General features: G+C 39.7%; 1 protein-coding gene across 4 annotated transcripts in view; it reads left to right on the top strand.

Moving 5' to 3' along the window:
* The window catches only part of SEMA3A (semaphorin 3A), a 322318-nt gene that overhangs the window by 145790 nt on the left and 161653 nt on the right, over positions 1–14875 (top strand). For 2 of the 4 annotated variants that reach the window (XM_030961132.1, XM_030961133.1), the window contains one exon: positions 11326–11523. In XM_030961132.1, coding sequence (XP_030816992.1) covers positions 11412–11523 — 112 coding nt within the window. In that variant the 5' untranslated portion in view covers positions 11326–11411. Of the gene's footprint in view, positions 1–10492; positions 10568–10600; positions 10807–11325; positions 11524–14875 lie in introns of those variants that run through there. The other 2 variants (XM_030961130.1, XM_030961129.1) reach the window with 2 other exon arrangements.

Genomic DNA, 14875 nt, shown 5'->3' with positions numbered 1-14875 from the left:
GCCTTAACGAGAATGAGACTAGAGTTTGGCTGGAGCCCAGATCAATTTCATGCAATAACAACAGTAACCATCTCAAACTTCGCCTTTCCAGTAATTGAACTATATAACATGCTAAAAATAAGAGGAAACACACAAACAAGTGAACAACTTAATCTCTATCCTAAACTATACTTTGAAACCTTCATTTCAGGAATCTGGAAAACACAATCAGTGGAGAAACAGAGCTTTTGAGGCAGTGGCTGTTTCAGATACAAAATGTTGGAAGAGATTAGTGAAATAGCTTTTGCATTTTTCATGCTGATTCCACTGGAGATGTGCTGAAAGCCATAAAGATATGCTTCTTTCTCCAACTCATTTATTTCACATATACAATAATTTGCGGTCAATAAATCTAGGATGGATTTGCATGGTGAGGCATTGGTGTGGCAAACAGAATGGATAATAACTTTATCCATAATGTGGTTGCGGTATTTTTATAATCAGTTTCGTAATGTGATATTACTGGAGAGTATCATCAACCAGTATTCAATATGAAACAAAGTTTTCCAAAGCAACACATGCTATGTACTAATTCATGTCATCAGAGATCCATCTTCTGCTCTGTGAGGCTCATCTTGCGTGCACATGGCTTTCATGGAGATGATAGCACAGAGAAATTTACTTAAACAGTTCTATAGCTGGGCACTCCAGATGGATCATTTTACCATAGCAGGACATCTTACCAAGAAGAAAATAACTCCTTCACAGGCCAGAGTTCTCTTGATTTTGCAAGATAAAACTTACGGAAGAGTGGAAACTTCTGAGATCTTTAATGAGAAATAACAGGTTTAAAACAACAATTGCAGTAGAAAATATTAACGAAGTATTAGTTTACTCCTTTCACGTGTTCATTTGTATGTTTAGTGTCTTACAAAAATCAAAATATTTAAATTAAGGAAGTAATTTCCTTAGAAATATCTGTTATAGAGGAAAACATTGAAATCCAGGCCTTTAAACAAACCAGAGTTTAATATTTGTTAAAAATAATTTACAGTTCAAATCTTGGTATAATGGTCTACTTACAAATTAAAGTTTGAGATTCTAGAAATCTTGGTCTGCATCTAGCTGAGTTAGTCAGTAGGCTTAAGTTTAAGCAGTCTTCAGTTTTCAAGTGCTATCAGCTATCAAGAAGGTAAGGTTTAGTTTTTGCAGCATCTGGTAACCTGCTTCCCTGGATGCCTATTTTTCCCAAAGGTCCTTCCTTGAAGTTTCAAGTGTGCTAGAGAAGAAAACTTGGCTCTCCCTGATTCTGGATTGTACTGTCTGTCCTACTCTTTATAAAATTTCAACACACATAGGCACAGATCCAGCAAACCATGTGCATAATTTGAAACCCATGAATAACTCCAGTTAAAGCTGCCAAAGATGGTAGGATGAACAGAGAAACCACTGAATTTCAGAGCAAAAATACAGGATGAAACTGTATCCTCAAACGTAAGAATGCAAAACTTTAGAAGGGTACTCACTCAGCACTTGTCAAGAAGGATGTTGCTTTTCAAGTTATTCACATAAATCACTATGGTATCTGAAATTCATTGAACAATTCATGAGAAATATATTTGCATTTGATTTTCCTTTCCTTAAGCTTCTGTTTGCTGCAAATTTTACCTCCCATGGGAGACTGGACTGAACTGTATATGTAATGTTTTCTTCTTCAACAGAATCATTAGACCTTTATCACCAAGCATTGGGCAGAAAGTGGAAATATTTTTAAAGGTCAAATCATAAAACTGTGAAGTTTGCAGGAATTTATCTCTAGGGAGTTATACCAAGTGTACCACTCCCTTGTATGAAAACTTAATTGATGTCACTTGGTTGAAATTATTATCTCTTGAGACAAAATTTGATATGACGTTATGTAAGATATCAGAGTAAAAGGAATTTTTTGGATCAGATTTTAAGCCCAGCTTGTAGAATCACAATTGGTCATTGTAACAATGATAATTATATCACAACCAAGAGGATTATGATGTCAGGTGGGGAATAAGTGCAGAAGCAGATAAATTCTTAGGAAACAACAGTGATTCTGTTCTAAAACACTGTCTTCAGAAAAAAAATGACCAGAAGAGAAGAAGTAGAGGGAAATAAACTGAACAGAAGAGTGCTTGTTTCCAAATAAGGTATTTCATAAGTTTTCCATAAGGTGACAGCTGCTTTTCCAAGCACCACATTCTGCTCTCCGTTACATCAGTGTGAATCCAGAGGAACTGCATTTGAATTGTTTTGCTAGGGACTGACATCAGGGTAACTGACAGTAAAATTTGGCTTTAATACATTTTCTCAGAAAGAGAACCCATTTATTCCCTTCAAAATAGAGAAAGAAGAATTACCACACATCATATGATGTCATGTATCATTCAACACTTTGGAAGAAAAATGGGAAGCAAGATTCATTTGAAGCATGGAGTGCTGGTTTTGTCCTGTTGTCCTTCCAAATTTCACAATTTATTGTGAAAGCCCCTATTGCTGAAGCACAAAATAGACCTTTTGGGCACAAGGCAGCTCTCCTAACAGTCAGGTCTGCCACCACAATAAAACCTTTAAGGACACTAATTCTAGGCACACTGTTCCCTGCTAGCCACATCACAGAAGCAGCTTCAAGGCTCCTGATCAGCACCTAAAAGGGTGAGTTTAGAACAAAATTGTCATTGGCAAACATAAGTCTGATGTGGAGCATTGCTGAAAACGGGTGAGGATGGAGTTTTTGCACACATCAGATTTTGCAGTTTCATGTAAAGTAACCTTCCTGGACTGACAGTGTTTTCTTTAACTTTATTCTGTGGTGAAAAGGAGAAGAGCAGAGTGAGGTTTCAGTCATTAAAAGCAAATGACAAATAGCTTCAGAGCCTAAGAACACACACACCAACCTGCTGCCTTCATTTGTATTCAACAGATGCCTCAATTTTTTCCCCCTCACTGCCTAGTCTGTGCTGATCAGTATAAACAATGGAATTTTTGTCTTTATGAACATATTTTTGTTCTGTTTCACTTGAAGGTAGAGACAAACATTAAAAAAAAGAAAGAAAATATAGAAGAAAAGCAATCTTCATAGACACATTTATAATTTAAAAAATTGATAGGTAAAACTTCAAGAAAGAATTAAGATATTTAAGAAATTGGCTGAGAAATTAATGAAATGAGTACATGATGTTATGAGATTTAAACAAAAGAAAACTAGCAAAAAAAGAAAATCTGAGAGATTAATCTTTGAGATATTGTAAAGTGCCAGGGGAAATGAAAATGGCTAATTATGCTAATTATGGTCTACTACCAATATGGAACATGTATTGTTTTTATGTGTGTATATATAGATACATATATATTATATACATATATACACACACACACATATATAATGTACATATATACACAGTGTGCCTATATGAGTCCAGCCTTTTCCCATGACTATTTTGGTTGAATATATTATATCTTTTAATTAAACTACTTTGCATAAACAGAGAACCTGGCTTATTAGTATAGAATTTTTTTCCTTCCTAGTCTGATCACACGTCACTAAGGTGTTGCTAAGAAGGTAATTCTGGTCCAGAATTAAGAATTCCCACTGTTGTGGGAAATATTTACTGGCAGTTCCAGCATCTTTGTCTTTCCTTTTCCTCAGTTAAAGGGAAGCGGGCACGCTCTGAGAGAGCAAGAAGGTGTCACCCAGTGTCAGCAGAGCTCCATTATCATACCATCTCCACCAAGGTGTCAGGCTGGTTTGGTGCAGCACTCCTCCCCACATCTGGCCATATGTTCCCCTTCCTTTGCCACTTTTACACCTCTGCCACTATGGTTAGTCCCCACTCACAGGGTGAGATGCTCCAGGGAGTTCTGAGCAGCTTCTTATCCTGCCTGCAGAGAAAAGAGGGAAGAGAGACTGCAATTGTTCAGATTTGGGTTTGACTACACCTTCTCCAAGACTAAGTACTGGTGTAAAAATCCTCATTGTAGAGTCAGGGATGTTTGTTTTAATATCTGATGCCCTTTGTAGTTATTCTCACTGTGTGCACATACAATCGTCACAGTACCAAAGTATTCAAAGTATTTCTAGAATTTCTGAGAAACAGAAATCAAGCTGGGTTTTCAGCTATTTTCCTAGAAAATTGTTCTAATGATAAATGTATGTGCATGTGTCCAACATACATTTGGATTTCCACAAACAAGATTTATGTGACTGACTGGTTCAGCTCCATCCTAACTTTGTTTTGGATTTCAACACTTCAGGAGAGAGAAGGAATCTTTCTTTCCAATGTCTATATTTACCTGCCTAAAATATAATGAAATCTGATGTCAGAAAAGCAAATAGAAAAATAATGTAGTGTAAAGACTTTCTGAAATAGTTACAAATGAAATCTAGAGGAGGGATAAAGTTCCCCTCCCCTGCTGAAATCCATATTCACTGGGGATTCAGAGAGGGAGAGTTAGTTAATGCTTTCTTAGAGCTTGTTTTTCTTTGAATTCCCCTCTCTCCTCTTCTAGCACACATTTGTACATATTGCTGACTCTAAAAGCATTCCCAGAGGTCAAATTATTGAAAGCTCAACCAAGTTTTCCTAAGCTATCACAGTTTACTTACCATTCCCAGTTTCCACAGGTTATCTGAGCAGTGATTAAATACCTATCAGCTTTTGGAATCAGAAGCCATAAACTGACTCTTTAGCCCCTATGTTTGTGTGATATTGTTTGATCTTCCAAAGACAATTTGCACCCACAGGCTCTATTCAACAGAATCTGACTTGCAATTTGTCTATGAAAAAAAAATCCTCATTAAAAGAATTTTCAGTTTTCCAGTCTAGAAAATCAAATAGGGAATATATATGAAGATCATAATTGGTGGTTACATTTTTGTTGGGTTTGAATGTTTGTCATATACTAATGAACCAGTCAGCATAAGAAGAAAAAAGAATAGAAGAAAGGTCCAGAAAAGAATGATGATCTTAGCAGATGCTGCACACACTTGCACTTTGTGGTTTGCTGCAATTCACCTGGACTATTTAAAAACCTGTGATGAATGGGTGGCATAAAAGATAGTGTTGTGTCTTTCAAGCCTTTGACAGTTGGCGCTAAATGTAACTAAGCAAAATTATACAGGGCCAAAAGGTTGGCCATGATGGATCCCAGATACAATAGACCTGGGGATTTTCTGTATATGGAGTGATAAGGAGGGACTTTTAGGGTTGACAGGAATGACTTGCATACTATGACAAATGAAGAGGGAAGGATGTGGCTGTTGGTATGGTACACAAGAAATGCAGGATCAATTTCTTGTCATGTTAATGTCTCAGTGTGTGGCCTTAAGGGAATCCCTCAGGATCAGACCTTGAAAGGTACACGGGGGCCTAAAGATGCAAATCAGAACAGAAGACAACTTTCAAAGACAAGCAGAAAATCCTGATCTTATTTATGTCTTATTTTTGTGATCATAGTAGCTTGTTGGGTTTTGTGCAGGAAAATATTTTATGTATTAACAGTTGTTCCAATTTGGAAAAAAAAATGAGTGATAAAAGCCAAAACTGGATTTGAAGGCCGAAGTAGCTGAATGTGTAATGCATTTGTGTGTAATACACCATGCAAGTTGTAGCCACTAGTAGAGAAAACGAGAGAACTGGTTTCCAATCTGTCTTTTCAGAGATCCACCAACCATTAAATCTGTGGGGATAGAGGAACAAGCGATTCTGCAGCTGGTCATTTGGGAGGCGACCTTCCGGCTTGATTAGACTTGCCCCAACAAGCTGCTGTTTCTTTGGTTTTCCCTTTCCCTTTTCCCTTCCCCTTGATTTTTCTTGAATTGGCTTTTTTTCTGAAGAATTAGAACATCAAATATTTCTTTGCATTTCCCTCATCTCCTGTAAAAACAACATATGTCCAGTATTTCCTCAGTGAAGGTCCAACAGCCAATAAACATAAGCAATTAGAGGGACAGAAGTCTCTGTGCTTGGAAGTTAAAAGACTTGAAAGTTTTGTCCAATTTGCATGAGTACCCTGGAGTTAATCCATTGAAAACAGAAGCTACTGACCCATACCAGGAATTGGGGAAAATAAACTTTTTGTAACTCTTATTAAAGTCTGGCACTGAGCTGTTAAGGTGGGTTTCTTACCATGGCTCTGGATATCACAGGTGCTGTACATCTGTGTCTGACATGAACATCAGGCAGCAGAGGCCAAGGGAATAGAAAAGATTTGTTTAGGTTTGAAGAGCAATCTGAAAATTTTGCTGTTCAGACAGGCATATAACCTGTCTACAGAACAGGATGCAAAGAAAATTTTTGAAGAATTTAATGAGGTGTTTAATAGACCTGAATGCATTGTGAATAAAACACATCATACTGATACAGATCCCATTATGCTGCCAAAAGTACTAGCATCACACAGAGTACAGTCTCATTAGTCCTGAGAAATGAAGGAAAAGTTGATTGTGAGAAGATGGTAAGATGCAGTGTTATTGAGAGAACACAGACACTGACTGGTGTGGTTAGCAATCCAATCACATCCAATAATACGAAATGTTACGGATTTATGTAGATTGAGGAGATTTGAATAAGGCTACCAAATGCAACATAGCCCAAGGGAAAGCTGAGAAAAGACCCGTCTAGACTTCCAAAAGTAAGAATATTTCCAGATCGAAATGCAAGCCTGTGATTTTGGCAACTCCAAGTTTCACAAAATTTTAAACTCTACACCTGCACATCTCTTTTTGCTGATGCATTTTTAAATAAATTTGCTCTGTGATTGCTTCAGAACTCAAAAAGTGCCACTCAACAGAATTTTAAATCCCCTAAAAAACAGGTGGAAACAGACACTTATAACCACTCAAGCTAATGTGATAATCATCAACACTGTAAAAATAATAGCTGATATCCAGTTCAGCAGGTTTATCAGAAGCATTTTTCTTCCCTGTATAGGCCTTTTATAGGTTTCCTTATTTTTGTTTTTTTTTCTTCTTCCATGAGAGAAAGAGAACAACTGTGTCAGTGATAAGCTTCGTGTCAAATAGATTCCAGGTTTAGATTCCTGTCTTACACAGGGAAAGGACTTGAACTTCAGAGGTAGAGCTTCATGACATGTTTCCTTCAGGAGAGAGGACAACATCCAAAGTTCCTCTGCATTGTTGTTTTTCCACAGCACCACTTGATGATTCTTTTTACTCCATTAGCAGGTGCATACACTGAAACTGTGTTAAAAACAACCCCTTTCATATGCCCAAAAGGATTATTTCTAAACATTCTTGTTCACCATGTAGTAGATGATATCTGGATATTCTTACAGAAGATTTTGCTTCTGAAGTCATAAGGTTGTGACACTGCCTTCTGGATCTCTCACACATCAAATGAAAAACACACTTAACATTGTTTTCTAGACTAAGCCTCCTTTAGGACCAATAATGATTCAGTTATTTGAAAGCACTTTCAGAGAACTATTATATATACAGCTGGAGAATTTCAAAGGGACCTTTTGCAGAACTGTAAACATTCTGCTTATCAAGCAATTCACCTGCTATAGACAAAAATAGCAGGGAGTGTATCTGAGAAGATTTCACATTTCCTGCATGAGTGTGCTCTCTAAGGAGGTTTTCAGCAATCAGATGCAGAATGAAAAGTTTTGATTTTTTTCTCTGATTTTAGCCAGAAATTGCACACTCAACCCAAGAAATCTTTGTCTCATAGATTACTGGATTAGTACCAAGTGTCAAAACAGGATTTTGGTAATTCCTGCGTAGTTTTGAGAAGGACCTGATCACATCCATATAAACAAGTAATGACTCATCCAAAACACAGGAAACAATCCTGAAAACAGAAGTACATTTCTAAAGCACACTAACGACTTTCTTAGAGCAGTTAAGCTTTCAAGAGCTTCTAAGCATAAAAATCACAGCAAGCAGCAAGGTTTGAAGTAATCATGAGTCAAGTAACACTATTTCTGAGTAATGAGAAGCACCAAACGATGCCAAATTGTAAGTGATTGTTAGAGTAATTCTGCATGGATGGTCAGCAGTAAAAGCCCAGAACCGTCCAAGTATAACTTTTTGTGAGATCCATCAATGTGAAGTTGCTGCACATATTGGAAGGTGGCATAAAAAAACCTCCAAATCATAATGCAACACAGCATGAGAGCAGAAATGTTAAACAGAGCTCACAAGGGCCTATCTGGGGTTTAAACATAAAACACTATATAGAATGTCTTATAAATACCATTACAGAAAATAAAATCTGCAACAAATATGGGGAAACATGCAGAAGAACTGTTATTCCTTTTGAACTTGCTTCCCAGTAACAGAAAAATTCATTAAGCTAATAAGGGTGGTCTTCATTTCTTCAGGGGCTAAGGGTATTATCTGAAGAACTGAGAAAGTTTGGATTTTACGTTTTTGCCTCTCTCTCAATTCAGCAGCTAGATCTCTTTAAAAAGACCAAAGAAAAAAGGTGAATAGATTGTTATTTGAGAGTGAGTTGTTGCCCACCCTAAATTCCCAGAGTTGACGTTTCTGGCACTGGCTGTAAGAGTGTTGGCCAAGTCATTCCTTCCAGGCAGAGCCCAGTTTTGCCTTGGCAGAAGCACCATATGGCAATGGGTGCCTGTGAGATATAAAGCCTCCTCAAGCACCACTGAAGTGCTGCCATTGCCCCTCTCCTTATAAGGGGGTGTAGCATATGCTCTCCTGACTAGCTGATTAGCACTACTTAGAGCTAAATAGCAGAAGGATCAGGTTTTACCCTTCTCTATGTCTTTGGACTGTCATATCCCACAGAGGAAGGCAAAAATGAGTGGTCTCTCACATGAAGGATGTAAAAAGTCTGTGTCATCCCTCCTTAAATAATGCTGTATTATATTTCTCAGATGCAATCTTGGATAAGCTAGTGTTCATTGTATCCAATCCATATGTTTTCTGGGGAAAATATATATTGACTAGAAACATGGTTTGTTTATTTGATTGATGTAAAATAGTCTGGAGTGTTACACTTTCATTCTACATGAGAAAGATAGGTTTTTAGCTTTGTGTTATCTTCTTATAAGAAAAAAAAGAAGTGGCTGTGCCTTCTTTATGCAACTAGAAGTAAATTGACTGTAACAACATCATTGTAAAATGCTGTGCTTTATAAAGTCCTGAATATGGTGCATCTTTTGTGTTTTGTTTCTAATTGTTTGCTCAATACAAAAGGATAATTCATTAGGCCAATTCTCCAAATAATCTCAAAGTGACATGAATTCCTTTGCAGAGTGAATGTCTGTAGCAAGTAATCCATGGAAAACAGACAGGCGTCTCTTGTCATTTTGGAGCTCTAATCCACTGCCTGGAGCACGAAAATGCTCAGGATAACAAGTGTGGGAATGACCAAAATCAACATTATTTTTTTATTTTCTTTTCTTAACAATGCTGCTGATCAATAGAATTGCTGAATCTAGCAGATACAATGCCACAGGATTAATGAATTAAGCTCAGGAAGCAGAAGAATTTGTTAAAAAGAAGAGGGAAAAAAGCCCCTTCTTTTCCACTGGTGTGTGAATATCAAGCAATGAAAGCAGCAATGACAGAATTTTAGCCCCTGTTTTACCATAGTACCAAGCCTTGTTCTGCACAAGCCTTTACATTTTAATTAGAACTATACTGACACCCGCTTTTTCAACTATGAACTTCACTTCTAAATCGGAAACTATTTCCTAAATGCTGGTTTAGCAGCTAGGTCTGAACCCAGAAGAGAGATGCTGTGTTTGTGTAATTCAGTGTGTAGTGTGGTCACCATCAGTGGGACTAGATAACTGGTTTTCAAACCACAGTAAATAGAGGTAAAAGGAAGGGACTCCCACTGAAATGCCATTGACTCTGTCACCATAAAGCACTCCCATGCTCTGGAAAACCATAGAATGAAATACAGAGGGGTCATCACACTTTGATGATGCCAATATTTTACAAAGGTCGATTGCCAGTGTTTCAGTCAATACTGCATTAGGAATGTAACACAGGGTACATATCTGTGTACATTCCTAAATACACATTGCATTGATATTCAGCACAGCATGGAGATTTTAATAAACCACCACTGACTAGAAGGGGGTTTGTTCAGATATGTGGGAGGGGAGAGCTTGAGTTTGCTCATATGTTTGTATTTACACCTCCTTAAAGACCTCTGGGGATTTTGTGTGTCCTTTTGTCTAAACAAACAAACACAAAATCTTTATATAGTTTAATTGCACAAAAATGTATTACAATAATCACACATCCTAGGAATTGGAAGGTTTGGAACATTTTCAACGTGTAAGAACACTTTAGAGAATACTCCTGTGTAATTTATGAGCCCCTATAGACCTGTCCATGTCTTGAACTGATTGTTGAAGTGGGCTTTACTAGGAATTTCTTTGCTTGAATTGGAGTAGTGCTGGAGGTGGGGAGGGAGGGAGGTTAGAGCAACCTTCCCTAACAAGGCTTTAAAAGCTTCAGTGGTAAAGTTCTGCTGATGGGAGATTTGGTTTCTTGTTTTTAACTGGGAACAACCCGAAGAGGATTACGCTATGGGCAGGAGCTGTAATTTAAGTGGGTGGCAACATCGTGGGCTGTGTTGTGCTGTTGTTGTTTTTAAAGTGGGACGTGCATCTTTTGATTAGAACTGCAAAACGGCTTAAAAAAACCCCGAAACCCCGAACAAACAACCAACCAACCAAACCCCAAATAACCCAAACCGAGCAAAACCAAACCGAACAACCTGGACAATGACATGAAACAGCTGGTGAAATGTCTAGCTCCGTGCCTTCCCCAAGCGCGGCGGAGCGGAGGTTTCTGTTCTCTCATCTCTGCCGCGATGTGTTTCTTTTTTTTTTTTTTTTTCCTTTTTTTTTAAGCTCCTTGCATGTGCTGTGACAGCCGGGGAAGGAACGGGGGGGGGGGGTCGCGCTGCCGGCGCTCCCATCCATTGTCAGGCGCTCCGGGAGCGCGGGCAGCGCGGTGTCCCCGGCGGAGCGCGGGGAGAGCGGGGCCGCCCCCGCCGCCGGGACCCGCCCGCCCTGCGCGGGGAGCGGAGCGGAGCGAGGCGGGGCCCGCCCCGGCCCGGCCCGGCCCGGCCCCGGCCCCTGCCCCCCGGCCCGCGCCGCCGCCGCCGCCCGCAGCATGCCGCCCCCCGCCGCACGCCGCTCGGGGGCTGCCTCCCTTTCCGGCCCGCGGCGTGTGCGTGAGAGGGGCTCCAAGTTGCCCCGGCGGCGGCGGCGAGGAGCGGGGGGCCGGGGCGGCAGCGGCGTCGGGGCGCGGCGGGCGCGGAGCGGAGCCCACCCCCATCACCTGTTACCTCCGCTCCCCAGGTTGCCTGAAGTTCCCCGGCGGCGCCCGGCAGGACGGGGAGCGCCACGGCTGCGGCTGGCGGGGACCCTACGGTGGCTGCTGCAGCATGGGCTGGCTCAGGGGGATTGCCTTGCTTTCCTTGGGAGTATTACTAGCAGGAAGAGTCAACTGCCAGCATGTGAAGAATAATGTGCCAAGGCTCAAATTATCGTATAAAGGTAAGTCTGTTGTTCTCTCTCGTTCTCGGTTTTCCTCCGAACCTCTTTTCTCCTTGCCCCGTCGCTCCCTCCCTCCTCACCTTCCTCACTGCTCTTCCTTATCTTCCAAAGGGGAAACTGACATTAGAAGAAATTCCTGAAAACATTTTCTTAAAAAGCCTCTCCGTGCTGCTGTCGGTACCAGGCAGTTTAAACCCAGACAAAGAAGAGTTAGTTGCGATTGCAGACGAGGACTCCGGGTCGTGCTGATCCCTGTTAGAGCATTTTTTCAGTCTTGTGCTATTTCACCGGACTTTACTCTTCAAAACGATGAGTCGCGTTTGGCCACCCAGCTCACCTCCCCCGTGCTGAGCGTGCAGTACAGCCACAATTTCAGATCTGCTTTAAACATCATGGAATGGATAAAGATTTATATAATTTTTTTTATTTTATACTTTAGGCATGAAGTGGTTAATTTTCAAGTCATGAATATTCAGTTTGTACAAATCTGACAATCAGATGCCTAACATAAGCAGTAGATGGTGGGTTTGCCAAGAAACTATAAACTGAAAAGAACAGATCAGTCCAGAAAAGGAGGAGAGGACTGCTAGGCACCAGAAAATGCTGCCTATGGATGTTTAATGCAGTGCGATTTATTTGAACCAGGGTTGTTTTCGGTGTAGTCTGATGTGTGTCATTAGAGATCACAGGGAAGGTGTAACTGAAGAAAGAGAGCTGTGAGATTACGTTTGTGTTTGAAATTGTGTAATGCCACTCACACTGCAGTTGTCAGTAATTAACTTTTGTATAATAGTGCCAGTATTAAAGGAGAGCAGTGAAGTAGACAGGCTCTTCTCTTTATCAGCATAGTTCCACTCTAAGTACATTTTCAGAACAATTCATTAAATCTGAAGAATGTACAACTGGGAAAGAAGTTTAAAATGTAAGAGCTGTAGAGTTTTTTTTTTAAACGGAGAGCTGTACACCTAGGTACATACACATCTCTCTGAAGGGCTGCCTCCTCATAATTCTTAGATTATTGATGGCTGAGAGAAGGAGCTGCAGCTACGGTTCTGAAAGGAGAGAGGAAAAATGACACATTGCTTCTACAGAGGGAAAAAGAGAACATGTGTGTGCATGCCTGGTCATAGATGTCAATCTCAGTGTACAGCATAGTGTCAGTACATCTCTTGCCAGTAGAAATAGGTTTCCTTCTTTTTTCATCTTTCTCGTGCTGCAAATGAGAGGGGGAAGATCCTCTCTGATACAGGGCAGGCGTCATTTCACACTCCAGATGAAATAAAGAATTAAGCACCTGCAAAACTTGGATGCTTTGTGTGAAATAAATGCATGTGCCGGGTTTTGTTAAAGAACACATATGTGCATATTTGTGTGTATTTAAACTTGAAAATATATGAATGAAAAGAACAGTTTAAGGGGTTCAGAGTCTGTTAATGAGAAAAAAAATGTATTTAACTCAAAATTGGCTTTTTTGAGTAATGGAGTCTAAAGAATGCTTCTACAGTAACTACATGTCATGTCAGAAAACTCATTAAAAAACTCTTAATTGCTTCCAAACTTCTACAGTCATGTTGAAACTCAGATGAGTACACAGAAGCATAAATGCTGTAAAAATATCCTGTAAAGGGGTTCAATGGCTAATTAATTATTGTTGGGGTTTTTTTTTCACCTTTAAAGTTTATCTATGGCTCAAGTCTGCTACCCCTGCTCATATTGGCTAAATGCACAGAAACTAATTTCAAAGAGTTGCCAAATGTGACTGATAGTGGTTTTCTTTTTTTCTTATCTCTTTTTTCTCTTAGTTTTTTTTTTCCACCCTGCTGGTTCTGTATCTATGGACCCTTTAAAAAATATTTTGTCACTCTGCCGATTGGTTGTTTTCCAGTTCTGCTTTTGCTGGGATAAAGAGTCTCATTTTCATTTTTTAAAATATCAGATATCAAATTTTGCTATATGATCAGTCCTATATGAGCAAAACAGGAAACTGAGTTGAACATCAAAACTCTTTCATACTTGGTGGGTCATTGTGCAACAAAAATGTGTTCAAATGGCGAGCAACCCTGTTTCCTATCTAGTAAAGACAGCAAATGTGTACTTAATCCAAAGCAAGTTGAAGTCTGAAGACTTACAGGAATTCACACTGTAGCCTTTGATTCACGTATTTGCCTTCAAACGTGTAACTCTAAAAATCAGATGGGGCTGCTCGCGTACTTGATGTTAAGTACTGGTGTAAATGCTTGGCCAGGTCCATAGGAGAGTGCTGCTGCCTTGATCCCCAGGTATGGGGATATCATTATTAGTCAGGGAAGACTAAGCCTTGTCAGCTGGTGCTTTTCCAGAGAAATTTTGCTTCCAGCGCAGTGCTCAGCGCACAGATCAGTGTTAACACCTTGCGTAGGAACATCCTTGAGCGCTGTGGGTATTGAAAATACGTCTTTTAGGCACTGACAGAATAGCTCACATGCTAATACTTATCTCTCTGGATATACTTCACCGCCATGTGACTAGGTGATACCAAGTGATTCATCTCTATTTAAACTGCTTGCAAGTAGAAAAAGAAGCTACTCAGTTACTTACCCATTCCTCATCTCCATGAAGAGATGTGGTTGAGTAAAATAAACTTACAATATTGAAAAAAAACCCAAACATGCAGGGTGAAAAGAATGACCCAGATGACTTCACTTTTCTGTGAGTGTCATTGTGCTTTCTTTTAAGATGTATGCTTGTTGTTTGGCTCAACAAATACCTTGGAGCTAATTGTTGGTGCTTTATTTCAAAGGGAAATCAAGGATGTATTTTAACTTCTTGTTTGTCTCGACTAATTAGATGTCAAACATGGTTAAAAAGCTCAGGCATTTGCTTTAAAAGTTAGCAAAATGAGTCATGAAGGGTTAAATCCCTGCCAACCTTGATTTCCTATGGTCACTTGCTTTCAAAGGCCTGGTATTAGCTCTGCCATTTCCCGGGTTGCTGGACAGAAGTTTTGGTGAACTCCTGTTCTTACTTCTTCTTAACTTCTTATCCTCCAGTCTTGCAGAAGATTAGAAGCATCATACGGGGCATGGTTTGGATGGGAAATGATACAGAAAGTGTGTAAGTGCATATGTTAAGGCCACATCTGTGATCTGAAAAGATTCTTTCTGTTTATTGTGAAACAGAGTGCTGGTTACTTGGTTTACGTCATCCAGATTCTGCTGCCATATTAAAGAAAGGAAATTTGAGGAGAGCAGTAGAGAAATCCTTGTCCACTTGAAATCTGTGGTGAAGCTCCTGTTCAGTAGCTTCTGGGTTTTGCCCTGTACTTTATAAAGTTTCCAAGCACTTTCATCTTTGTACATGGATTGGAAAGGTT

The sequence above is a fragment of the Camarhynchus parvulus genome, chromosome 1A (assembly GCF_901933205.1).
Source record: "Camarhynchus parvulus chromosome 1A, STF_HiC, whole genome shotgun sequence".
Taxonomy (NCBI): domain Eukaryota; kingdom Metazoa; phylum Chordata; class Aves; order Passeriformes; family Thraupidae; genus Camarhynchus; species Camarhynchus parvulus.
This window is presented reverse-complemented; position numbering and strand designations above follow the sequence as displayed.